The sequence below is a fragment of the Bos indicus genome, chromosome 6 (assembly GCF_029378745.1).
Source record: "Bos indicus isolate NIAB-ARS_2022 breed Sahiwal x Tharparkar chromosome 6, NIAB-ARS_B.indTharparkar_mat_pri_1.0, whole genome shotgun sequence".
NCBI classification, from domain to species: domain Eukaryota; kingdom Metazoa; phylum Chordata; class Mammalia; order Artiodactyla; family Bovidae; genus Bos; species Bos indicus.
The window spans coordinates 15721430-15746382 of NC_091765.1; the positions used below are offsets into that span (position 1 = coordinate 15721430).

The 24953-nt window shown below is 38.0% G+C and overlaps 1 protein-coding gene and 1 long non-coding RNA gene across 13 annotated transcripts in view; one reads left to right on the forward strand and one right to left on the reverse strand.

Moving 5' to 3' along the window:
* Positions 1–24953, forward strand: part of LOC109560248 (uncharacterized) — a 125202-nt gene that overhangs the window by 43097 nt on the left and 57152 nt on the right. The gene's annotated exons all lie outside the window — the stretch shown is intronic.
* The window catches only part of ENPEP (glutamyl aminopeptidase), a 79250-nt gene that overhangs the window by 8912 nt on the left and 45385 nt on the right, over positions 1–24953 (reverse strand). Inside the window, exons 11-17 of the mRNA XM_019962307.2 lie at positions 23047–23126; positions 13441–13574; positions 13258–13313; positions 4483–4633; positions 3253–3326; positions 3042–3146; positions 2784–2954 (exon numbers count right to left, since the gene is read on the reverse strand). Of these exons, the coding sequence (XP_019817866.2) occupies positions 2784–2954; positions 3042–3146; positions 3253–3326; positions 4483–4633; positions 13258–13313; positions 13441–13574; positions 23047–23126 (771 nt within the window). The remainder of the gene's footprint in view (positions 1–2783; positions 2955–3041; positions 3147–3252; positions 3327–4482; positions 4634–13257; positions 13314–13440; positions 13575–23046; positions 23127–24953) is intronic.

Consider the following 24953-nt stretch of genomic DNA (forward strand, 5'->3'; position numbering starts at 1 on the left):
CAAATGGAAAAGCAATTCAAAATGAACCTTCAGTGTTCACCCTTAACTAAATTCCAATAGAACTTAGCTTTCATTCCAGTAATTTAATTCTTGAGTCATCTACTGAAACAATTAAATAAGAAAAATAATAAAACACAATTTAATATTTTCTAAGATACTTAACTGTTTTTAATTTTGAGGACTAGTGAAGTGTAAACTGTATGAAAATTTCAGTTATTTTGGAAGTACTACAACAGTTAAAACCCACAATTTTAACTATTAATTTAAAAAATTAATTGTATTTATTTAATAGAAGCACTCCATCCATTTGCCTATTATTCCATGAAACTAAAAAAGGAACTAATAAATTAAATTACTGATATTCTTTCTTTTTCATAATTTTATAAATTATAAAATTTTGGCTGTGCTGAGTCTTCGTTGCTACACAGGTTTTTCTCTAGTAGTAGGGGCTACTCTCTACTTGCGGTGCGTGGGCTTCTCATTGTGGTGGCTTCTCTCGTTGTGGGGCATGGGCTCTAGGGCATGTGGGCTTCGGTACTTGTGGGGTGTGGGGTCAGTAATTGTGCCTCCAGGACGCTAGAGGACAGGCTCAGTAGCTGTGGTACATGAGCTTAGCTGCTCTGCAGCTTGTGAGGTCTTCCTGGATCAGGGATCAAATCCACATCTCCCACATTGGCAGGCAGATTCTTCACCCCTGCACCACCAGGAGATCCTTATATTTTTCTTTTATATGGGACCACAGTTAAGTCTTAATTGATGCTTTTGAACTGTGGTGTTGGAGAAGACTCTTGAGAGTCCCTTGGACTGCAAGGAGATCCAATCAGTCCATCCTAAAGGAAATCAGTCCTGGATATTCATTGGAAGGACTGATGTTGAAACTGAAACTCCAATACTTTGGCCACCTGATGTGAAGAACTGACTCATTTGAAAAGACCCTGATGCTGGGAAAGACTGAGGTGAGAGGAGAAGGGGACGACAGAGCAGATGGCTGGATGGCATCTCATGGCTGATGGCACCGACTCAACGGACATGAGTTTAAGTAAACTCTGGGAGTTGGTGATGGACAGGGAGGCCTGGTGTGCTTCAGTCCATGGGGTCGCAAAGAGTCAGACATGACTGAGCAATTGAACTGAAGATTGTAAAAAACAACTTTCTAATATAATCTGTATGGTTAGATTAGTTGGCTATAATTAGAGTATAAAACAAGATAAATTAAGTGATCAAATAGATTTTTATTCACTTTATTCCATGGCTATACCCAGAGGGAATATCTGAGCATGCTCTAATAAACTTCTGCACTGGAGTGGGGCACTCCTGAATTTTGTACAATTTATCTTTTATCCTCTAGTTCGTAAGAATCTTAGTAAGGCATCTAAGTGGAGCTTCCCAGGTGGCACGGTGGTAAAGAATCTGCCTGCCAGTGCAGGAGATCCAAGAGACGTGGTTTGATCCTTGGGTCAGGAAAATCCCCTGGAGTCGGAAGTGGCAACCCACCCCAGTATTCTTGCCTGGAAAATTCTGTGGACGGAGGAGCCTGGTGTGCTACAGTCCATGGGGTTGAAAAGAATTGGGCATAACTGGACACGCACACAAGGCATCTAAGTACTTGCTAATTTTCTCATCATATACAACAATTAGCACAATGACAACCAAGTAATGAGTCAATATGATGTTTTGTGGAATGTCAAGATGATCAAGTTCTGGGTAGATAGACTATCTTAGGCCAGAGAGAAGGAGACTTCACATATAGCCCTGAGGTGAGATAGTGAAAATATATTGTTGGCCCTGCTAAGTAAAAGCAAACTGTTTCTGGTAGCTCTTACAAATTCATTATTGCACTATAATTTACTATTTATATTCTGCCTCTCCCATGAACCTGTAAGTTTCTCAAGGATAGATATTATTCTTTTTCATTTTTATTCCCACAATCTACATACCTATACATAGAAGGGATATCTTAAGTGTTGGTTAAATGAATGAAGCAAGTAACTCAGAATCTATATAAGCAAAATATGGATAAGGCAGAAACTAGTTGATTTGGGACATAGGTGTGAAGTGGGAGAACATTCATAGATGGGCTTCAAGTGGTCTTTGTATCTTTTGAGTATAATATAAATAACTATTTGTGTGTTCATGCATGTTGTGGTGGACAGTCCTCTGCTGACAGAGACCAGTTTCATTCTGGGTTTGGATCAAGGTATCCTTGATTCTAGGGAAGGCAAATTGCTACCCCATCCTCAGAGTACCATGGTTGGCCCAAGTCAAAGGAACTCAAGTTCATCGCAGTCAGCAAGTGATCAAGTGGTAAATCCAGAGAATCACCCAGAATGATCAAGGGTGACCTAGTGCTAGATAATGAGAGAAGTGGAGATAACTGACCTCTTATCATAAAAGACAGAGTCTTGTGAGGAGGAGCTCTTTTGCCCCTGTCTTTCTTCCATTGAACATATTTATGTGAAGACAAAATATATGGAGCTCTGGAAGTCATAAAACACCCAACATGTTGAAGATGGCAGAAAAGAAAGAGAAAGAGCCTAGGTCTTGGATAAAATGTTGAATCACTGTACATGACTGGAATTCTACCTCTAGAATTTTTTATATGAGATAATGAGTCTTTATTTTTTAAGCCACTCTTACATGGATATTATGTTTCTTGCCAGGAAAATAATTTTTTAATAGACTTTCTTGGAAATGTATCTTCCATTAATTAGCATTTTAAAGAGACCGTGACATGTAAACTATCGAGTACCATTCATGTAATTTTTTAAAAAGTTCCAGCTTACCTTGACAAAAGAGTAACATTCTTCACTGATGCTAATCCATACAGTAGCTTTTCTTTTTCTTGAGCTAATGAAGTTTTCTGGTATTGCTCGAGAGTGTAATTCCATGAAGTCTCATTGCCAGAGTTCTGCATACCATACCGATATACCAGAAGCCTGAGATTTACAGGAAGACTAGAAGAAGAAACAGTGTTTCAGAGATTTTAATTCCTCATTTCTCAGTTTAAAGTCTTCTATATATGAAAACCTGGGAACAGTCACCTTACAGTCCCAGTTAGCCACTCCTGAAATAACTGGGAAGCGTTGTTCAAGGCATCGCTGTCTCCCATCTTGCACGCCAGTCCTAATACAGACGCACGGAGTAATCTAAGAAATCAAACACACAGAGCTGGGGCTTTGAGCATTTTTCAACTTATCTTAACACACACAAATATTAAACAAATATTAATTTTTAAAAAGGTAAAAAAATAACTTTGTGAGGTGGTCTCCAACATCATTCCATCCCAGAGAATCTGCAATGGGCTTCACTTGATCTCGGAAGTATTTCTGAAATAAAAGCACCATGTGCAGTGAGTAATAATTTACTATTTAGCAACAGTCTCCCATTTATTATTATCTACAGTTCCCAGTGGTAATCTTTTCCCCTACTAGTTCAGAGAACTTTGGGCCTGTACTTCAGTTCAGAAAGGTATATATTCCAGTTATTATCACATAGCAATTTTACTTCAGTCCTGAACATAAGAACATTCTGGATCACTCTCTAATGTTTTATAGAACTTTGGGTCATCCCCTTTTAACCTCCACTTCTTAGCTGACATTTTAATAAATAGAATAACACCTGATAGACTTACCATACTAAAGATTGCTCAAGTATTAATGAAATAGTAACTAACATTTGTATATTGCCTTAAGATCTACAAAGTATATTTATATTATATGATTCTTACTATCCCATTACCATGGGAAGTCAAGTACTAACTTCCTATTGTACAAAGAAACTAAAGAAATATGAAATCATTTGTCCAATTTCTTTCATAAAGAAAATGGAAGAGCTAGAAATTGGAATCCAGAATTTGTTTAAAATTACAAGTGTTCTTGTAATCAGAAAGTGCTACAGAAATCACAAAGCCAAGAAAAGTAGTCTGAATGACTGTCATAATAAAATCTCAATGTGGAAATAACAGCAGTAATAATAAGGAAAATGATGTTATATTTTGATAAGAATAAATTCATTTTAACATAGATAAATCCATTAAAAATAGGATCTAGTTTGTATCTATGGTTTAAAATGTTGTTTTAAATAAAATATTAACTATTATATTTCTTCTAACACTAAAATACACCTTTAAGTGGTATACTGAACCAGAAATACTGATACACTTCAAGCTGAAAGAAAATAGCATCTCTTTGATTTGATTAGTCAAGTCATTATAATTTCCTTTGATTTTACTTGGTAGTCAAGATATGCTTTTGTGTTTCCCAGGAGCTCCTTCTCTCAGAAATCTTCCTGTTCTACCAATGGGACTGCTGCTGCTGCTGCTAAGTTGCGTCAGTCGTGTCTGACTCTTAGGACCCCATGGACTATAGCCTACCAGGCTCCTCCATCCATGGGATTCTAGAGGCAGGAGTACTGGGTTGCCATTGCCTTCTCTGACCAATGGGACTAAACATCTACTTTCATGAAATATAGCATTAGCATTACCTCAATCACAGGGTATAGCTCTTTATCATCTTCAAACATGCTAATAATATAGGTTACAGCTGAAATGACTCTGTGCCATGGTAAATATTCCTTTTCTTCCTTGAGATACTTGGTCAAGTTCAGAGCCTCCTTATAATTTAGAAGCTGAGCTCTAAGAAAGAAAAAAAATTCCACAGTAAATTAAAACCAATAGATTGGTTTCCTTTGACTGAAAGTACTAACATGGGCATCATAGACTTCAACGTTAATGAGAACCCTTCAATTAAACAATTAAGAAAATGCATTACTATAAAGGTCCAATCAAAGAGGTTTGTTCACAATGATGTATTAGTGTTTTCATATGTTCAACAATAAAGGGGAGACAAAACATTAAGGTATGCATTGAAAAATTTCTGTGGCAGAATTTTAGATAAAACAAAAGTCATTTAGTTGTATGGTTAATATTGACAAATAGAAACTTTTAAACATTAAGTTCACTAGCTCATTATAATATACAAATGCACCATCATAAATATACCTTATTGAATTTTTTATATTTGATATGAATAAGAAATATAACAGTACTTGTGAATCATTAATGCTTAAAACATTTCAATTGAACTTATATTCCCCATAAAACATCTCCTTTTTAATACATTTCCCAGTAATATTTATAAATAAAAATGGATTTTGTTCCTCAAAACAATGTGAAATTACTATTGACACTTTAGTTTAAAGAGTCTGACTTATTCCTCCTTAGAAAAGATTTTGGAACCTTTCGAAATAATATTCTCAGAAATCTGTTATGCCTCAAATTTTAGCCTAGGTTTTGTAAAGACTCTTAGGTGGGAATCCTGTCTTTCTAAACTACATTTTGAAAGTTTAGGTTAAATAATAAACTTCTTGAGATCATTTTTTGTGAATGAGAAATAATGTAATCATACCTTGATTTCTCCCCTTAATTGATAAGAAGATAAATGATATTGGAGATCTAGGTAAGAATAAACACTTTCGGCATCATATGATTTATACTAATGTGATATGATATAGAGTTTGTTTTCAGTTCAGAGAGCCGATTTCTCCTATTTTCTCAGATCTTGATCTTATTTGTTGTTGTTCAGTCACTCAGTTGTGTCCAACTCTTTGTGACCCCGTGGACTGCAGCACGCCAGGCTTCCCTGTCCTTTACCGTCTCCCAGAACTTGTTCAAACTCATGTCCATTGAGTCGGTGATGCCATCCAACCATCTAATCCTCTGTCATCCCCTTTTCCTCCTGCCTTAAATCCTTCCCAGAATGAGGGTCTTTTTCAGTGGGTTGGCTCTTTGCATCAGGTGGCCAAAATACTGGAGCTTCGGTTTCATCAGTCCTTCCAATGAATATTCAGGGTTGGTTTCCTGTAGGATTGACTGGTTTGATTTCCTTGCTGTCCAAGGGACTCTCAAGAGTCTTCTCCAGCACCACAGTTCAAAAGCATCAATTCTTCAGTGCACAGCTTTCTTTATGGTGCTCAACCTTCTTTATGATCTTTTTAAAAGGATTTATATTTTGGAACATTCAACTTGTCTTAATAGAAGTATAACTAATATTGAGAAATGGAGTACTTTATTGAGAATGTTTGTTGAGTAGAAAGTGATTGTAGAATTTTATGTTGCAATTTGAAACTTGAGAATTTTCTAATTTTAATAATTCTCTAGTTTTCTAGGTGGATAGAGCAACATGCTTTGTCCCGTAAGTATTTTCTTAGAATAACTATGAATAGTTGTTGCTCTGAGGATCAAATTGGTGAAGGCTAATGAAAGTTTATGAATAATAGGTAATTCAGAAACCTGAATTGTGGGCTGCACATTTATAACAGGTGAAGTTTAGAGGCCCATTTTATAAATATATATAAATACTCTATATAATGTATATTTTATAAATATATATAAATACTATGTATTTATCTTCCCTGGTGGCTGAGACAGTAAAAGCGTCTGCCTGCAATGTGGAAGACCTGGGTTCAATCCCTGGGTCCGGAAGATCCCCTGGAGAAGGAAATGGCACCCCAATCCAGTATTGTTGCCTGGAGAATCCCATGGACAGAGGAGCCTGATGGGTTACAGTCCATGGGGTCGCAAAGAGTCGGACACGACTGAGCGACTTCACTTTCACTTTCACTGTATATTTTATGTTGAAAAATCGATATCCTATCCTAGTGCCTTGTTTTTTCAACATATTTGATAGCCATGCAATCACTGCACTAGTATCACTTGTTTTTTTAAGGCTGAGTCACTTGGTCAGAATGCTGGGCTGACAATAAATTTTTTTTGTCAGTTATTATAGGGATAATGCTTCCCTGATGGCTCAGACAATAAAGTGTCTGCCTGCAGTGCGGGAGACCAGGTTCAATCCCTGGGTTGGGAAGATCCCCTGGAGAAGGAAATGGCAATCCACTCCAGTACTCTTGCCTGGAAAATTCCATAGACTGAGGAGCCTGGTGGGCTACAGTCCATGGGGTCGCAAAGAGTTGGACATGACTGAGCGACTTCACTCTACTCTCTACTCTATAGGGATAATATTTGGAGAATTAAGTTGATGCCCTTTTCATTTCCCACACATCATTGCTATATTGTGGTATTCGATACTTCCATGGAAGAGCGGTATCATTTAGGATCATGATTCTCAAGTTTGAGCGTGTATCAGTTAGTCAGTTCAGTCACTCAGTCGTGTCCAACTCTTTGCAACCCCATGAATTGCAGCACGCCAGGCCTCCCTGTCCATCACCAACTCCCGGAGTTCACTCAGACTCACGTCCATCGAGTCAGTGATGCCATCCAGCCATCTCATCCTCTGTCGTCTCCTTCTCCTCCTGCCCCCAATCCCTCCCAGCATCAGAGTCTTTTCCAATGAGTCAACTCTTCGCATGAGGTGGCCAAAGTACTGGAGTTTCAGCTTTAGCATCATTCCTTCCAAAGAAATCCCAGGGCTGATCTCTTTAGAATGGACTGGTTGGATCTCCTTGCAGTCCAAGGGAGTCTCAAGAGTCTTCTCCAACACCACAGTTCAAAAGCATCAATTCTTTGGTGCTCAGCTTTCTTCACAGTCCAACTCTCACATCCATACATGACCACAGGAAAAACCATAGCCTTGACTAGACGAACCTTTGTTGGCAAAGTAATGTCTCTGCTTTTGAATATGCTATCTAGTTGGTTATAACTTTCCTTCCAAGGAGTAAGCATATTTTAATTTCATGGCTGCAGTCACCATCTGCAGTGATTTTGGAGCCCAAAAAAATAAAGTCTGACACTGTTTCCACTGTTTCCCCATCTATTTCCCATGAAGTGATGGGTCCAGATGCCATGATCTTTGTTTTCTGAATGTTGAGCTTTAAGCCAACTTTTTCACTCTCTTCTTTCACTTTGATCAAGAGGCTTTTTAGTTCCTCTTCACTTTCTGCCATAAGGGTGGTGTCATCTGCATATCTGAGGTTACATATTTCTCCCGGCAATCTTGATTCCAGCTTGTGCTTCTTCCAGCCTGTATCAGAGCATGTATCAGCAACACCTGGAAGGTTTTTTTTTTAACACTTGGGCCCCATCTCTAGAATTTCTGACTCAGTAGGTCTGGTGTAGGGCCTAAGAATTCTCATTTCTCACAAGTTCCCAGCAATGCTGATACTACTGGGACCATGTGTGAAGAATCAGTTTTTAACAAAGACATCTACAGTGCCCTTCCCTCCAAGGTCCCCTTACAGTGCTGTTTTGGCTCGTAGCTGCAGTTTTTCTTCAGAGAATAGCCCTTGACCAAATACACCCATCTTGCTTAAAAGGTTATGCGACCCCTCCCCCTGGTCATTGACTGTCTGATCCAGGAATGCAACAGGCCAGCCTGCTTCCCTCAAGCTGGGTCACTGTGTAGTACAACTCATGGATGGCTTCCTACCTGAATCTGGCAAAGCTAAACTCCAGCTAAGCTTTTCCCCTGCCCCACCCTGCTTCTCACACTCCCTACCTCATGAGAATCCTCTCTCAGTAAACCACGTGTTCACGAACCTCCATTTCAGACTCTGCTTTGAGGGAACTCAACGTAAGACAGCATTTTTACTCACTTTGAGCCTCCAACCCTATTTATTAAATCTGTAGACCAACAGCAGTTCTGAAAGCCAGATTTGGTTGAGAATTTTCCTTATTCAAAAATCTTCCATTTATAGTAAGAGTCCAGCCTGAGGAACTTTGAGCCTAGAATTGACCTACAGCCTATATTGTGAGGAGGATGGAGGCTATAATGTAAAGTTCCCACAAAATGCTATGAAGAAGAAAACAAAAAAGGTCTTTTGAGGAAATTCTTGCTCTCCTATCTTAGGCTGAAGTACTCAGAAGTTTGGGGAATCTTGGAACAAAAGGTTTGGTTTTGCTTTCCTGGGTGTGACCTGGAAAGACTGCATAGTCCTCAAAGAAGGTCAAGTTCAGCACAATGTCTTATCAAAGAATGGCTTTTGAATGGGACAGGAGAAATGGTTGAGAGAGGTGGTTAGGTAGAGAGATCTGATGCTATGGAAACTTTTGAAAACTTCCCATGTTAACTTTCGAATTAAATTCAGATTTCTGGCTTAAAACAGTCTCCTTGCAATCAACTAGATCCCTTTTGGAGTCTCCCCAGCAACTCACTTCTCCCTTCTTTAAAAGGCAGTCCTCAGTAGGGTGGGAGAAGTTACTTATCTAGTTCTGTGCTGTGGTCTGGTCAGCTCTGTAAGCACCTATAAAAAGGTAATCTGGTGCGCCTAGAGGTCTGTAACTTTGGCATGGCCCATGGTCACTTTGTGGTCTTTATTATTTGCTAACCTGGCCCTCGCCTTGGACATGGTTGGAGCCTCAGTACCTGGAAGTCTGGCAGAAGTCCGTTTACAGCATTAGTTTAGGTGGCCCTGGAAACTGCCTCCTCTGCCATCCTTTCCTCAGCTAGAAACTCCTGCTCCCTTCCGTGTGCTTGCCAGCACTCTCTGCTTTCACTGGTGCTATTCCTGGCCCCTGTCCTGGCTTTGGCACACAGTGGGCTGCAAAGTGCCAAATAAGCTACTGAAAAGATAAAACTCTACTGCAACAGGTAGACAAAAAAGGATTCTTTCTGTCTCAGTTTTGGCAAGGCCCCCAAACCAAGCCCCTTGGCCTATACTCTAAAGTAAGATGTGGGCCCACCCAATCGGGATTGACATGGTCAGGAGGGTCAGCTTTTTGTGACCCTCAGCTGATAGCCCACTACAGCCTGTGAAAGAGATTGGAATGCCCAACAGAGAGAGAGAGGCATTTTAGAAGAGGGCTTTTGGAGAAGGAAATGCCTACCCACTCCAGCATTCTTGCCTGGAGAATTCCATGGACAGAGGAGCCTGGCAGGCTACAGTCCATGGGGTTGCAAAGAGTTGGACACGACTGAGCGACTGACACACGGTTTTGGAGGATTCCATCAGTGTACTGCACGCGCTGTCCCTCACGGAGGACAGAGTGAAGGGTGCTTTCCCCTCATACCAGCCTAGAAAAGAGGTTTTAATGCAACCACTTGAAGAGTTTTATCTGCGTATCCTGGAACTCATGTGGACACAGTGGCCTGGTATCTGATCCCCAAGAAATCTAAAGGATGAGAGACTGTAGTTGACTACTGCTTTAACATCAGAGTGAAGAGATAGGACTGCATGAGGTGGCCCGTCTCTCCAGACTTTGTCAGGGGAAAGGATATATGAAAACTTGCTATAGACTAGTTGTGGTTTGGAAGTTTTCACTTCCTCACCTCAGGGAACTACAGAAGAAAAGACTGTTGGCCATGGAATGGGCCATAAGATAGCACATATTCCATGAAAGCACCAGACAAGGGAAAGCATCAGTGTTAAACATGTCCAGAGTTCAGAGAGGACCAGAAGTAGACAGCATGTCAGGATCTTCCTTCATCTGGCCTCTCTGTGCTCCTTGCAGTAGAGAATCAGAGGCGACATGGTGAGAAGTAGGAGCTCCTTGTAGCAAAACGGAGAGGAGATCAGGCACCTTGTTCTCATTGCAGGTGGCTGACCTGAAACTAGCCTGTGTGGGGGCTGGTGGAAACTTTAAATGAACTTAAAAACTTTGAGGGTGTAACTAGGCAGGGCATATGGTTGAGCTGAGCCTGTCGTGGGGACTCAAAGTGACTGGGTGAATTCTTACTCCTTGTCTTCAGCAAATGTGCCCAGCTGGAGAGCAGTAAGACTCCTGGCTCCTCACATTTGGGGGCAGGGAAATCAAGAATATATTTATTTTTAGATCTGTCCTTTTACTGATGAAACATAGTAGTTCATTTCTTTTTGAATATCAGAGTAGAGCTGTGTAAATTCTAATCCTCCCTCATGCACTTACCTATCTATGCAGTTCTATTTTTCTCTGAGTGATTTGGGACAGACTCTAACTAATACAGGTGGGGGTCTGTTTCTCTCTGAGTCCGTTTTTCCTCATGTGTTGCAGACAGAAATTGAGTGATAACTCAATAGTTCAGGCAATGTTTCAGATGACAGCTCAGGTGTTTTCTGGATTGGTTGCTGTGTGATTCTACATGCTTTTTGACTTTCAAATTTGTTTCACTTTCTTCCTTTCTGAAGCTTTTCAAAATTTGATGGGGCTATAGTCAAGCAGCTGAACAAATGCAGGAAGATTGTTCAATTGTGTGAGTTATCCACTTTGTATACCATTCCTCAGAGAAAGCTGGTCAAGAGGCTTTCACTTCTTAAAGCAAAACTGTCTGCATTGTGTTATGATGGAAATTAAATGGTAAAGATATTATAATATCTTTATAATCTTTACAGACAAGATTCTAAGCTTTGGAAAAGATCACAGTGCATTCACAGGAGAGTTTTCCTGAAAAAAAATAATCTAATAGTCCTATTATGTTTAAAAAAGATTTTTTTTTTTTTTTTGGCCACACCATGCAGCTTTCAATTTCTTAATTCCCGGACCAGGGATTGAACCCATGCCCTCAGCAGTGAAAGTGCAGAGTTCTAACCAATGCACTGCCAGGGAATTCCCTAAAAGGTGGATCATTTTCTTTCACCATATCACCACTTAATTTCCCCAATCTACATAGTGCCAGGAACAGAGTAGGTGCTCAATAAATATTCATAAATGAGGGATTGACATACCATAACATAAATAATCTGTTACATAGCCAGGAGATTAAACCCGGAGGTTCACCAAAGAGAATCAAGTTCTATTACCTGCAATAGAGTCTATATTACAAATTTAGAAGAGCTTGTCTAAATGCTTCTTTTGTTTAGTTGCTAAATCATGTCCAACTCTGTGCAAAACCAGGGAATGTAGTCTGCCAGGCTTCTCTGTCCATGAGGTTTCTGAGGCAAGAATACTGGAGTGGGCTGTCATTTCCTTCTCCAGGGGATCTTCCTGACCCAGGGATCAAACCCATGTTTCCTGCATTGACAGGTGGATTCTTTACCACTGAGCTACCAAATGCTTCTTTGCTGCTGCTGATCAATGGTGCATGCCTTTTTTGGTCAAGCACTATGATCTATTGAGCACTTCCTAAAGACTGGACAACGGTTGGGGTCCTTTGTGCACATTCTCTCACTTATTCCTCACAAGAGTCTTGTAAGTTCATATCCATTTTACTAATAAGGAAACTAACTGAAGCAGAGACAAGTTAAGAAACTCTCTCAAGGTTATACAGAGCCAGGATTTTAATGTGGTTTGATAACTTGTTTTTAATTCCCTATAAATTCCTCCCTTAAAAATGTCACAAAGGGTTTCTAACTTGCTCTATCTAGGGAGTCCATGTAAAATAGTTCTCCCATGCCTTTAGCGCTGTTATACTATCCTTCCAGCCATATATTCAGTTCCTATTTAATGAGCGTCTACTAGGGGCCAGGCACAGTTAGGAGCTGGGGATAAAATGAAGAGGAACACGATCCAGGTGCCTACCTTCATGAAACTTATAATTTGATGGGTGAGATGGATAATTAATAACCAATGACAATTAATATTATTGGAAACACAGGGGCCCTAAAAGGGACACTCAGCTCAGACAAGGGGAACTAGCATCTCATTGTCAGTACATTGCTTGTGTCTAAATGAGGCTACAGCAAAACAAGCTGGGTGTGCCCCTAGCTCCTACAGAAGTGCCAGAGATTCAGAAAATACTGGTCAAATTACTAGTGTTAGCCTATCTGAAAAAAGAGTCTCAAAGATGCTATCGTTACTACTCCTACATTACCCCAATCTATGTTGATTATTTTTTTTTTCAAGGAATAGGTTGTTTTTTTCTAAGTATAACTACCCTTAGGCCATGAGAAAAAAGTCAAATTTCTGAAATGACACTTTAATTCTATCAATCCTAGAGCACCATGTCTCATTCTTCTTACCCCAGTGACCTGAATGATATTTGGAAACTCTAGCCATAAAATCTTACAATGGGTTTGGGCTCACAGAGATGAGTTCATGAAACACATTGTTTGTCTTTTTATTAAATCAAATTATAACGGTGCACTTTTGAGCATTTGTAAGTGTCGCTTCTAATTAGCTCAAGAACTCAGATTAGTCAAACCTCACTTAAAGTCAATGGGGTAGGTGAGGTTTTTGCGTCTGTTAAGGGCTTGATATCAGTATTTTGGCTATAAGGCTCATATTAGTTTTAAAGAAGAAAGTTATGCAAAATAATAATGTTGTAAATAGTGGTTTTGGATACTTTAAACTATAAATTAATACTCAAACTTTGTTGTAATTGATTTTAAAAGAAATTTATGACAAGATCCGTAGTATTTTAAATAATTGAATCTCATTCTGAAACCTACCGTGCCAAGGCAAAAGCATCATCAATAAAACTTGCACGATCAGCAGAAGAAAAGTCCTGGGAAGAGAAAGAAAAAAAGGTAGGAAACATGAATCTTAAAGCAAAATATATTGAAAAATTAATATCATTAAGGCGCTGTTCTTAGAACAAAAGTAAAACAATTCACAACCATTTCTACTCTTACCGTGTGGTTGACGGAAAGATTCGTAGCTATCCATTCCCAAGTTGACACTTCATAATTTACACGATAAAAGCCAATATGATCAGGGTTTATTTTGAGAAAAGCATTCCCACTAAGAGTAGATTCCAAAGTGATTCCTGTGGTAGTAAATAAACACTAATGAGAAACATGTTTGCACATATTGTAAACACATAGAAATTAGACCCAGCGGGCAAAAAGAAAAGAAATGTTAGTTTGAGGAGTCAAGTTTGATTTGGATCCAAAGCCCCAAAGTCTAATTCTTATTATTCTTATTGCCTAACTTTAACATGTCATTGTAGTGTGTGAGCTGAAAAAGAAATAATTACAGGGCACTTATTTATATTAAGTGCCCTGTAATTTGTGACTCATTATTATTTCTTACTTTCAGAAGCTTGTCATATGGGTGAAATAATTTTGTGCTTGTCAATCCCTCAATAAAAATATTAAAAAAAAAACAATACTTAAAGACAGAGAAGTCCATGCCCTTTGGGGGTAATCCATATATTCTTAATTATGATGGATTAATTACACAAAGAATATTCACTGGGATAGCCTAGGAAGGATATAAAAATGTAAACATTCAAAAGAATACTATGTTTATTTAAAATCAATATTCTAATTGATGGATATGGTAATTGCTAAGCAGAATAATGATTTGAGAGTCAGTAACAATTTTCAAATGTCAAGAAGGCTTGCAATAGGACTAAAATCCAAATACAGCATTTTTGATCTTGTAGTCCATTTCATACTTGTTCTCCCAACTTTATTTATTTTTGTAAAGCCTTCTACTTCCATATTTCAACTGATTATATCAATGTTTTTTCATCAGTGGATTTATCAAATTAACTTTATTTCTAAAGTAGTATTTAAAATTTACATAAGGCTCTAGGATATAGATTTTGGAAGCTCAACATTGAAGGAACAAAGACTTACGTTTCAAGTAAAAACTACTCAAAATAAGGCAGGAAGAGAAGGGATCGACAGAGGATAAGATGGTTGGAGGGTATCACTAAGTCAGTGGACATGAGTTTGAGCAAGCTCCGGGAGTTGGTGAAGAACAGGGAAGCCTGGCATACTGCAGTCCATGGGGTCCCAAAGAGTTGGACACTGAGCAATTGAACTGAACTGAACTCCAAAAGGAGATCCAACCAGTCCATTCTGAAGGAGATCAGCCCTGGGATTTCTTTGGAAGGAATGATGCTAAAGCTGAAACTCCAGTACTTTGGCCACCTCATGCGAAGAGTTGACTCATTGGAAAAGACTCTGATGCTGGGAGGGATTGGGGGCAGAAGGAGAAGGGGACGACAGAGGATGAGATGGCTGGATGGCATCACTGACTCGATGGACATGAGTCTGAGTGAACTCCGGGAGTTGGTGATGGACAGGGAGGCCTGGTGTGCTGCGATTCATGGGGTCGCAAAGAGTCGGACATGACTGAGCGACTGATCTGATCTGATCTGAACTCCAAATAGTATTTATGCTCTGATATGACCAGTGTTTGTTTAGCATAGCTCATATACTTTTTAACTCCTATACTCCTGTCTGTATGGACAATATGCAACTTAAATAATGATGTGGGAATACTTAGTATATTTAAATAACTTCAGATAGTTTAATGTAATAATAACAATGGATATGATATTAGAAAATTGGATATGAGGCTGGAAGTAAAAGTGGGGCTTCAATGTGAAGAGCCACAGGCTGTATTAAGTCCATCTTCTGAGAGATGGCAAGAAAAGAGAAGATTTTTAGGTAGGTAAATAATACACTCAGGTCTGTTTCTAGAAAGATAATTTTGATGGTAGGATGGGAAGGAGATATTGGAAGGAGATTCTAGAGTCTACTATGTTAATCTAGGGCAAGAGAAAATGAGGGCTTACCTTAATGTGGAGATGATGAAAATAGATGATGTGTTCAAGAGACACATTACCAGTAAAATCAACACTATCTTTTCTGACTTGATGTGGACAGTTAGAGGGGAAAATGGCGTGCATGACTGAATGAATAATGGTGTTGCCATTACAGAAGGAATAGAGGAAGATGAGTCAGTTTGGGAGGAAAGGTGATTTACATTTTGGAAGTGCTCACAAGGTTTGGAAGATGTCCAACGACACAGTAGTTTTTCATAATACATGAGTAAACACTTCAACAAGACAATAAGTTTCTTTAGGAACATTCATAGTAGGTTCTTGACAAATTGTAAACCTTTACCTCACTCATGTAGTATTTATCTTTCTTTGTCATTCTCCCACGGACAGGTTGTTGAAAGGAAGCTAATCTTTTGGCAGCCATACACTTCGAATGTTTGCATCAGGAGGAGAGCCTCTTGCTAAGTACAGAGCCATATGTTACAGGAGAAAGAGCGTGAACTTTCGAATCTGACAGATCTAGGATACAGTCATTGCTCTCTGACTTACTAGCTGTGTGATCTTGGCCAAATCACTTGACCTCTCTGTGTCCCAGTTCACCATGAGGGAAATGGATAAAAATCCCTGACAGGGCTATTGTGAAGATTAAATAAGATAACATAGGCAAAGTGTTGGCTACATAGTTATGTGTCCAACAGGTGGTAGCTATCCCCATTATTATGAAAGGGGATATGCCGCCAGTTCTATAAATAGCAAAGCAAATATAAATAACATTGAGAAGTTCCTGGCAATCCATCTCAATACAGCAGTATTTTAGTGTGCTTTATATATACCTAGTTAAGCCTGTCTAGAGTTACTGTGATTTTTCTCACTTTATGGATGAGGAAGCTGAGGTCCAGGAAGTCAGTAGTTACTGGACTTTCCAAGTTCATGCTACTTCTGGAACAGCTGTCAACAACAAAATACTGTTGGGTTGTTTAGTTGCATAATGAAGTAAGTAGGATAAAATACTGATGCCTGTTCCAGGCAGTACATAGAAGTAAAGGGTGCATGATTCATTCTGTTTCTCCAGTTACTAATACGATTTTTCTGATTATAACAGTAGTATGTGTTCTTTATGGTTTCAAATATGTATTTGGAAAATAAAAAAAGAGTATAATGAAGAATACAAAGATTATCCACCACTGGTTGACATTACATTTTTATCTTGTGTGTATATGTATATGTGTATTTATCTTCCAAATATATGCACATGTGAAGACACAATACATATAGAGAAATTTATTGTGTTTTTGATTGTTAATCCTTTTCACTTGAAATTATATTGTAAACACTTTGCAATTTCATTTTATATATATGAAGATGTAGATTTAATGGCCACATAGTAATCATAGAATTTATAAATTGTTTTGTACCACTTCTTGCTAGTTTTATGCATAAGAGTGGTAAATGGATTCTTTCTGGGTAGGAACTCTTTCTAAATTTTTTTTTCCTGTTGTCTGTTAATTCAAAATTTCATCCAGAGGCTAATTTCAACTTAGATAGATTTCAATAGCAAAGCATGCATACTAGTTTTTAATATACTGTTTTGTGTAAATAATTATAACAAAATTCAGTCAACTAGACAGCTTGTGATAGCCTAGAAATTTCTCTAGAAATTTCTACAGAAAGAAACATTTTTCTTTGGTGACATAAATACTGTGTTCCATCAATCCTTTAAGCAAATTATCTTTCTGTGTAAAATTACAGTTCGTATCTATTTTATTAAGTTTGTGTATCTCTTAGTAGTAAAACAGCTGAAAGGTATAAGAATACTATTTTTTACTAATGACATACAAATTATATGTGGAGATCTAAAAATTTCAAGTAGGATGCACTACTTGGAATTTGGGGTAAGGAAGAAAAGTTTAATCTCTGAAACCAACACTAACATGATCCATTCATTGTAAAATGGATTGGTTATCCATTTGTGACAATGTTTTCAACAAATTACTTATTCAAAGAAATAATCATATAATTATTGTAATAGTAATAATTACAGAGTCCCATCTAAATCTAAGCAAGAAGCCTAGAGAACCTCCCTGAAAAGAAAGATATAGGATTAATACATAATACATAATAAGCAGGAATTCTGGAAAAATGCATTGTGACTGTCATGATGAAGAGTTATCATGGGCAGTGGTTTTGGTGACTGGGAAGAAATAACTGCAAAAGAGAGTTGGATAGTGAAGGTCTGTTGATGTGTGCCTAGGGAAGCAGGTACCCAACTAAGCTGGTACATGTGTTCCAGATCATTTGACAGATCTGCTCTTACAGAAAACAGTGTATGTGGAGAAATCTGTTGGTTGTTTACCACACTGTTCCCTTTTCTTCTAGGTACACAGCTAGACTATATTTATTAGCCTCCCTTGCAGTTAGGTGGCAACATATGATTGACACTGGGGCATAAAGTGTGGGCAGAAATAATAGATGGACTTCTAGGTCTGGTCCCTCCATTATCTTCTTCTGTCCTCTGATCAGATGCAAAATATCCAGCACAGAAGTCTAATATTAGTTTGGAGAGAGAGAGGAAGTGGAGCCATAAGAAGGAAAAAGACAGGAATTCTAAGTCATTATCTGGGAGTGAGCTACCTAGGAGAGATGGCAGTCAGGAACATCTCCATTGGACTGTTGCATGAATAAGAAATTTTTATTGCATTGAACTACTACTGATAGCCAATATATGCAATAATTAGGCTTCCCTGGTTAATGCAGTATACAAAGCTGTCACAGCTTGATTGACATCTTTAAAGTAATTGATGTAACTTAGCTCTCCCTTTACCCTAATTAAGTAAACTTTCTTCCTGGAAGAGATACCTAATTAGCTGAAGTGAATATTCTAGTTGACGTTAGCCAATATGTTTTTATTTGTGTAAATTAACAAATTAGCATTCTTATATGTATGGTTCATGTGAATAAGCCTTTCAAGATTTTGTTAACCAGTGCTGAATTAAACAAACTGAGCTTCTGAATCTGCAAATCTGAATCCATAATGAATGATTATGGATTTCTTTTCTTTTTGTTTTCTTTCTCTCTCTCTCATTAAATTAGAAAAATATATGTCCATCATTATTTTGATATGAAATATTTAAATATAACTACCATAAAATTTTAGGAATATTTATATGATAGAATTTGGTTATCTAATAATACATAATCTGAAAGAGTTGTGAAAACAGTCATCACAAATTCTATTCTACATCCTATGCCCTAAAACTGTCTTTTAGACCTTATATGCTCATGAATGCCTATTTTTAAATGTGTTTTAGCAAGATTGGTTGTCTGATATCATATGCTAATCTACAAGTCTTCTAAATGTTGGAAAGCAGCAGATTAAAAACAAAAAGGTGGTATAATACTAAATGTAGATGCGTTGACAGTAGACAGTATAGCAGCTGATGCTAAAGATAGAGGCATTCACTATACATAGGCACCCTCTAGAAGCACAGTAGTCTTCAGACAAACAAGCCTTAATTAAGAAAGGACTTGCTGAATTCTTAGTACATCTTAAGATGTACACAGTGCCTTGAGGGAATAGGGTGAACAGGAGACAGGGAGTATGATATGCAGTGTGTATCTTCAAAGAGCTTATAATTTACATAAAAAGAAAAGGCAGAGAATATGAACCTTAATAATGATGTTGCTTAAAATCTAAGGACTAATACTAAGGACTGATGAAACTAATAGCATAAAATATGCTCTCAACAATAAGAGGAGCAATTATTCAGGGTAGGTTAGAATTGCCAGAGAAGGCCCTGAGATGGAGATCTTCTTCTTTTGTTAAAAAGTACATGATTAACTGTTTTCATGTTTAAAATACTGTGCACAACACAAATGTGAATAAAAGACCTTAGGGGAAGCCCCACTATTGCCTGGGAAATTTCTAGCTGATGAATCACCAAAGAAACCAAGAAGGAGGAGGTGGGGCTGGTAACCTGAGCTGGTTGCCCATTCAGTACCCTCAGGACGTGCTGTCATCTGCACTCTGAGCTGGGAGTTGAAGATGTCCCTAAACAGGAAACAGGAACTTATTGCATAGCCTAAAAATGGAGCAGGCACTTTGAAGTAGGAAGAGATGTCTAATTTGCTTCTGGCTAAATGACCAGTCATGATTCTGAAATTGCAGATAAAGATAGATTTGTCATCAAAGCTCTGTGGACATTAGAGCCACTTCATTCATTCCTTCAATTAACAATTACTAGGTATCTGCTGGAGATATGGAACAACCACACAACAAAAAATAAGCTTCATTCTCAAGGAATATTCTACAGGGAGGGGAGGGACAGATAAAAGTCGGTAGTTACAGCAAAAGAAATGTCTCAAATCTAATGACAGAGGGATTGAGGTTGCCCTGCAAGCCCTTTGCTCTCTCCCTTTCATACTAACATTTTCTGTCCATAGCACTGTTTGAGTCTATACGCAGTCCTATTATCCACATAAACTCTACCTGTAGTCCCCCTAACCCTCAGACAGATGTCCCTTTCTTTACTAACTTTTCTCAACTTCCAGATCTCCACTTGTATTTCTCCTGTGAGCCCCTTTGGCTCTTACCACACCAGGCCCTTATGACATGGTGTTATATTTGCCTGCTGACTCGTCCACACCCTCCCTAGACAGTAAGTGCTGCTGCTGCTGCTAAGTCGTTTCAGTCGTGTCCAACTCTGTGCGACCCCATGGATGGCAGCCCACCAGGCTCCCCCATCCCTGGGATTCTCCGGGCAAGAACACTGGAGTGGATTGCCATTTCCTACTCCAATGCATGAAAGTGAAAAGTGAAAGTGAAGTCGCTCAGTCGTGTCTGACTCAGCGACCCCATAGACTGCAGCCCATCAGGTTCCTCCATCCATGGGATTTTCCAGGCAAGAGTACTGGAGTGGGGTGCCATTGCCTTCTCCGAGACAGTAAGTGCTACAAAGTAAGAATTGTGGGGATTTTTCCCTCGGCATTGTCTCTATACCTACCCCTGTGTCTGGCCCATTAGTTAATGTTCAGTAAATACTTGTTTGAAAGTTATTTCAAATTAATATTTTAATTAATTAAGGACTAAGTTCATTATTAAAATATTGTGTCTAATAAGGACATAATACATATAAGAAAAATATTTATTATTAACTCCTGAAATCTATTTTCTGGACCACTGGAATTTCCTGGACCACTGGAATAAACTTCAGTTACCTGGAAGTTTTTCTTTTATGAAAACCTCAGTTTATGAAAATTCTGGAAAGATAGTGTTAGTGAAAATATATTATCCATGCTTTTAAATTTGTAAACATCAAATCAAGAAGATTCCCAGATGTTCCTCCAATCTTCAGTTAACCAGTGGTGACCAATGGGGAAAATATGTAGTAATATTTCAGCCAAATCCACTGAAAATTTCCCAAGGGTATCCTAGCCTCGTTATGTTGTTTATTGGTGCTATCGAACATTTTTTTTTTTACTGTATTTTTTTCTGTCTCCATTTTCCTTTGGCTTACGTAAGAAAAAGGTCAGAAAAGATCTTGGTATGCAAACAAAATTATCCTATATAAAATACTCATCTGGGTATTCTAGAAGAATTTCGGAGAAATTGCTGACTACATCAATTAAAGTTAGTATAAATGACCAAGAGAAAGTTTTTGTCGTAAAGGCAACAGTAAAGGGTCTTACCTTGACAATAGCAAAGCTGGTAGAGCTTTCAGTACAAACTAAAAATCACAAAATAGGGCTTCCCTGGTGGCTCAGTGGTAAAGCATCTGCCTGCCAATGCAGGAAACACAGGCTGGATCCGTGATCCGGGGAAAATCCCACGTGCCGTGGAGTAACGAAGCCTGTGGGTCACAACTAGTGAGCCTGTGCTCTAGAGCTGGAGAGCCAAAACTATCGAAGCCATGAGCTGCAACTACAGAAGCCCGCGAGCCCTAGATCCCCTGCTTTGCAATAGGAGAAGCCACCACAGTGAGAAGCCCACACGCTGCAACCAGAGAGCAGCCCTGCTCAACGCAGCTGGAGAAAAGCCTTGCAGCAATGAAGACCCAGCTCAGCCAAACATACACAAATAAATAACATTATTTTTAAAATCACAAATAATTTATAATAAAAATAAAAAAAGAAACAAAGCTGAAAGAACCTTATGGGAGCCACATAGAAACTTGTACACAAATGTTTATAGAAATATTATTCACAATAGCCAAAAGACAGAAACAATCCATATGCTCATCAACTGATGAACAGATAAACAAAAGGTGGTATATCAATATGATATGACTATAACTTGGCAATAAAAAGGAATGAAGTACCGATACATGCTATGACATAGATGAATTTGAAAGCAAGCTAGGTGAAAGAAGCCACTCACAAAATGCTATAGATACCATTCCATTTATATGAAATGTCCAAAATAGCCAAAGCTATGAAGATAAAAAAATAGATTAGTTGGTGCTTAGGGCTGGGCGTATAGGAGATTAGAGGAGCTGATAGCTAAAGGGTGTGGAATTTCTTTTTGAGGTGACTGAAATGCTGTAAAATTGACTGTGGTGATAGTTACACATATCTGTGAATGTAAGAAAAACTGGATTGCACACTTTAAATGGGGGGATTTTATAGTACATGAATTGTATCTCAATAAAGGTTTTTTTTTTAATTTTTAATCTGCTGGAAATAGGGTAAAAATTTACTTGCCAGAGGAAATGAATTACTATTTTAGAATATTTTGCAGGAGCAAACAGGCATATGTAAATAGAGGGTAGATGATCTGCTTTTATTCTTGAGAAGCAATGGGTGAAAGTCCATGCCAAATGCTATTTGGAAACCAAGTCCTCATGGGATGGGGTGAAGAGTCTCATTTTGATTTAAATAAGAAGCGACTTTGAAACACAAAACAAGCACAATAGCAGAAGTATAGAAAGCAGGATTCTTCTTGGATAGTTGCTAAAACTTGCCTTTTTTTAATTATTTTTTCAGCGATCTGTAGTAGAAAACATGTGGTAAGGTCTTGTTTTCATATAACTCTAAAATTTTTCAAGAAAAGAAAATACAAATGAATGGAGATAGAATACAGAAATATATTTCTAGTTGACTTAAGTGGGTGGAACAGTCACAGCTGAACTTTAACACAGGCCAGGGCCAATGCATTCACTTAGGGATGCGGATGGGTGGATGGGTAGATGAATGGATATAGATATAGATAGTCCCTTGAGCTACTGGTGACAACTTACAGCTTAGAAAAAATAATTCAGTGTCATTAAAAATTCTAGTGTCATGCTGGTTTGAGGAAAACATTAGGTCTGATTTAATGGCAGTATTTAAAAAGTCAGGCTTGTCACATAACATTTTAAGAAATTCAGTGACATTTGATATTTAAAAAAAGAAAGGAGAGAAGGAAAAAAGAAGGAAAAAGAGGGAAGAGAGGAAAGGAAAGAAGAGAACTGATATACTGATCTTCTAGTGGTTGGGTGTATGACGCTTCTCTTTGAATGTAGGTATTTATTATTGTGTCAGTTATGGTAAATCGTTACAAAGAATTTCTTAAGGCAAAAAATTCTCATTATTATAGATAAGGATTTGGGCTCATCAGTTAATTAAGAGATTTCTTTTAGCTGAAATGTACATCATAAGTTCCAGTTTTATTGTTGTTTCTTTACACATACTTATTTAATGTAGTACATTAATTCAAGGAAGAAATAAATCAATTGACGATATTTACCTCCTGTTTCTGACCTATTGTATAATGTAATCCTTTGTTCATCATCTTCAGTCCATTTAATTGGAATATTCCATGTGTAACTAGTTTTTAAAAAGAAAAATTTAACTTTGATTACTAAAACATAAAAACATTTCCCAAGTAAAAATAGACAAGCATAAAAGGCAATAGACAAGCATATTTTCCTCATAAGCAATTATCTAGTGTATAGTATACAATTAACACAGTTAATACATTATACTCTTTTATGGTAAGGATAGGCTATGTAATTGCTTTCAATTTATATACATCTTTAAAATTTGGAAATCTGTTTCAGAAAATTAGCTAAGGTGAAGAAGATTATTTCAATAAAATGCCTTGAGACTTTGGGATAGAGGTATTGCATAAATATAAGAATTATATATATTATGTAAGAAAACTGAACATTCACATACATATTCGTATTCACTCTAATATGCTATAGTTCCCATCAAGGAACATAATACATTGTTAGAATTCAGAAGACAATCTTAAAATGCTGTAAAGGAAATAAAACATTTTAGAAATTACATTGAAATGACACTACCACCATCATCCCTTAAAATGTCTCATGCTCTTTAAATATCTCCTATTTAGAATCATGTGAACCAGTGTGCTGCAAAGAAAATCACTGGGCAAGCATGTTTCAGGGATTTTTAGTGTTTTCTTTAGCTCCTTAGTATTTTCTCATGGCGCCAAGGGAGGAGATGAGCTTTGTATTTTGATACAATATGTACACCTAATATTTACTCTTGAAATCTCTTAAGAGAGATCATAAGTATCTTTTTGGTTGTTCTCATTATCATACCTTACCAGTCGAAAAATACAGGAAATCTAGAGAAAAGATGAATCTGAGTTTGGGTTTAGGTTTCACCTCATAGTTGACCGATGATCTGTGGTCATTCAAGTCCCTAACAGAGAATGGGGGAATGATATTTCTCCCTTTCAAGATATAATAAAATTTATATAATTCAGAGAGATGTGTTTGTCATCTGCATGAAAGAAGTAATCCTTTGTTTTATAATTAGTGAAATGTTTTATAGATTGAGCTTTTACTAGCTTTCTTGAAGGATTTTTTTGCATTTGAATATTTTCGGCTGTAAGTTTCACAGAACCAATACATGAACTGTTTCTTGGATCTTAGACATTGTCAGTGGTCCATCCTTATCCCCTTGAATCCCTTTGTCGTGTTTGTACTTCCAGTTGTAGATTCCAACGTGCTTTCCCTGCCAACAGCCAGCACCGGGTCTGTCTGTCCAAGGACTGCCCTCTGGCTGCCTGATCAAGGAAAGCCAGAAGTTCCTGAAAATGTACATCCTTGGGTGCAGTCTTTAGCCAATGATGGCTGGGCGTGAGAGTGTTCTTTGCCCCATCTTGGCAGGACCACGCTGAAGCACGGTCTAGAAGTTCCTTACAGGGTAGTTGCCTTGGACAGCACCTACCTGTTGTATTTTGCTGTTTGATAGCCCACCGCCCAATCCCCCACCAGCCTTTCCTAGATTTCCTTATGAGTCACTCTCACTTGAATGATCAGAGTCTGATTTTAGTGAACCTAAGAATGATACCTTATAACTTCTTGACAGATAGACAAAGAAACGTTTTTTAAAAGTCATATCCTACCTACAGATTTCACTCTCACTGCTCTGCTGATTTGGTGTTGCTATGTAGACTAACATTGCATTCTCCTCAGCTTTCCCCCTTGCCAACCCAACTGAAACAACTGATTCTGCAGTGTCTGGATACCCTATGTATACAGTTAGGATTTCACACTTCCACTGTCCCCTCTAAGACATGGTGTTTGGGACTAGGCTGTGCCTGAGAGTAAGCATAAGACATATTACTAAGGTCATATAAAAAAATATTACTCTGAGGTCTGTAAGAGCATCATAAGA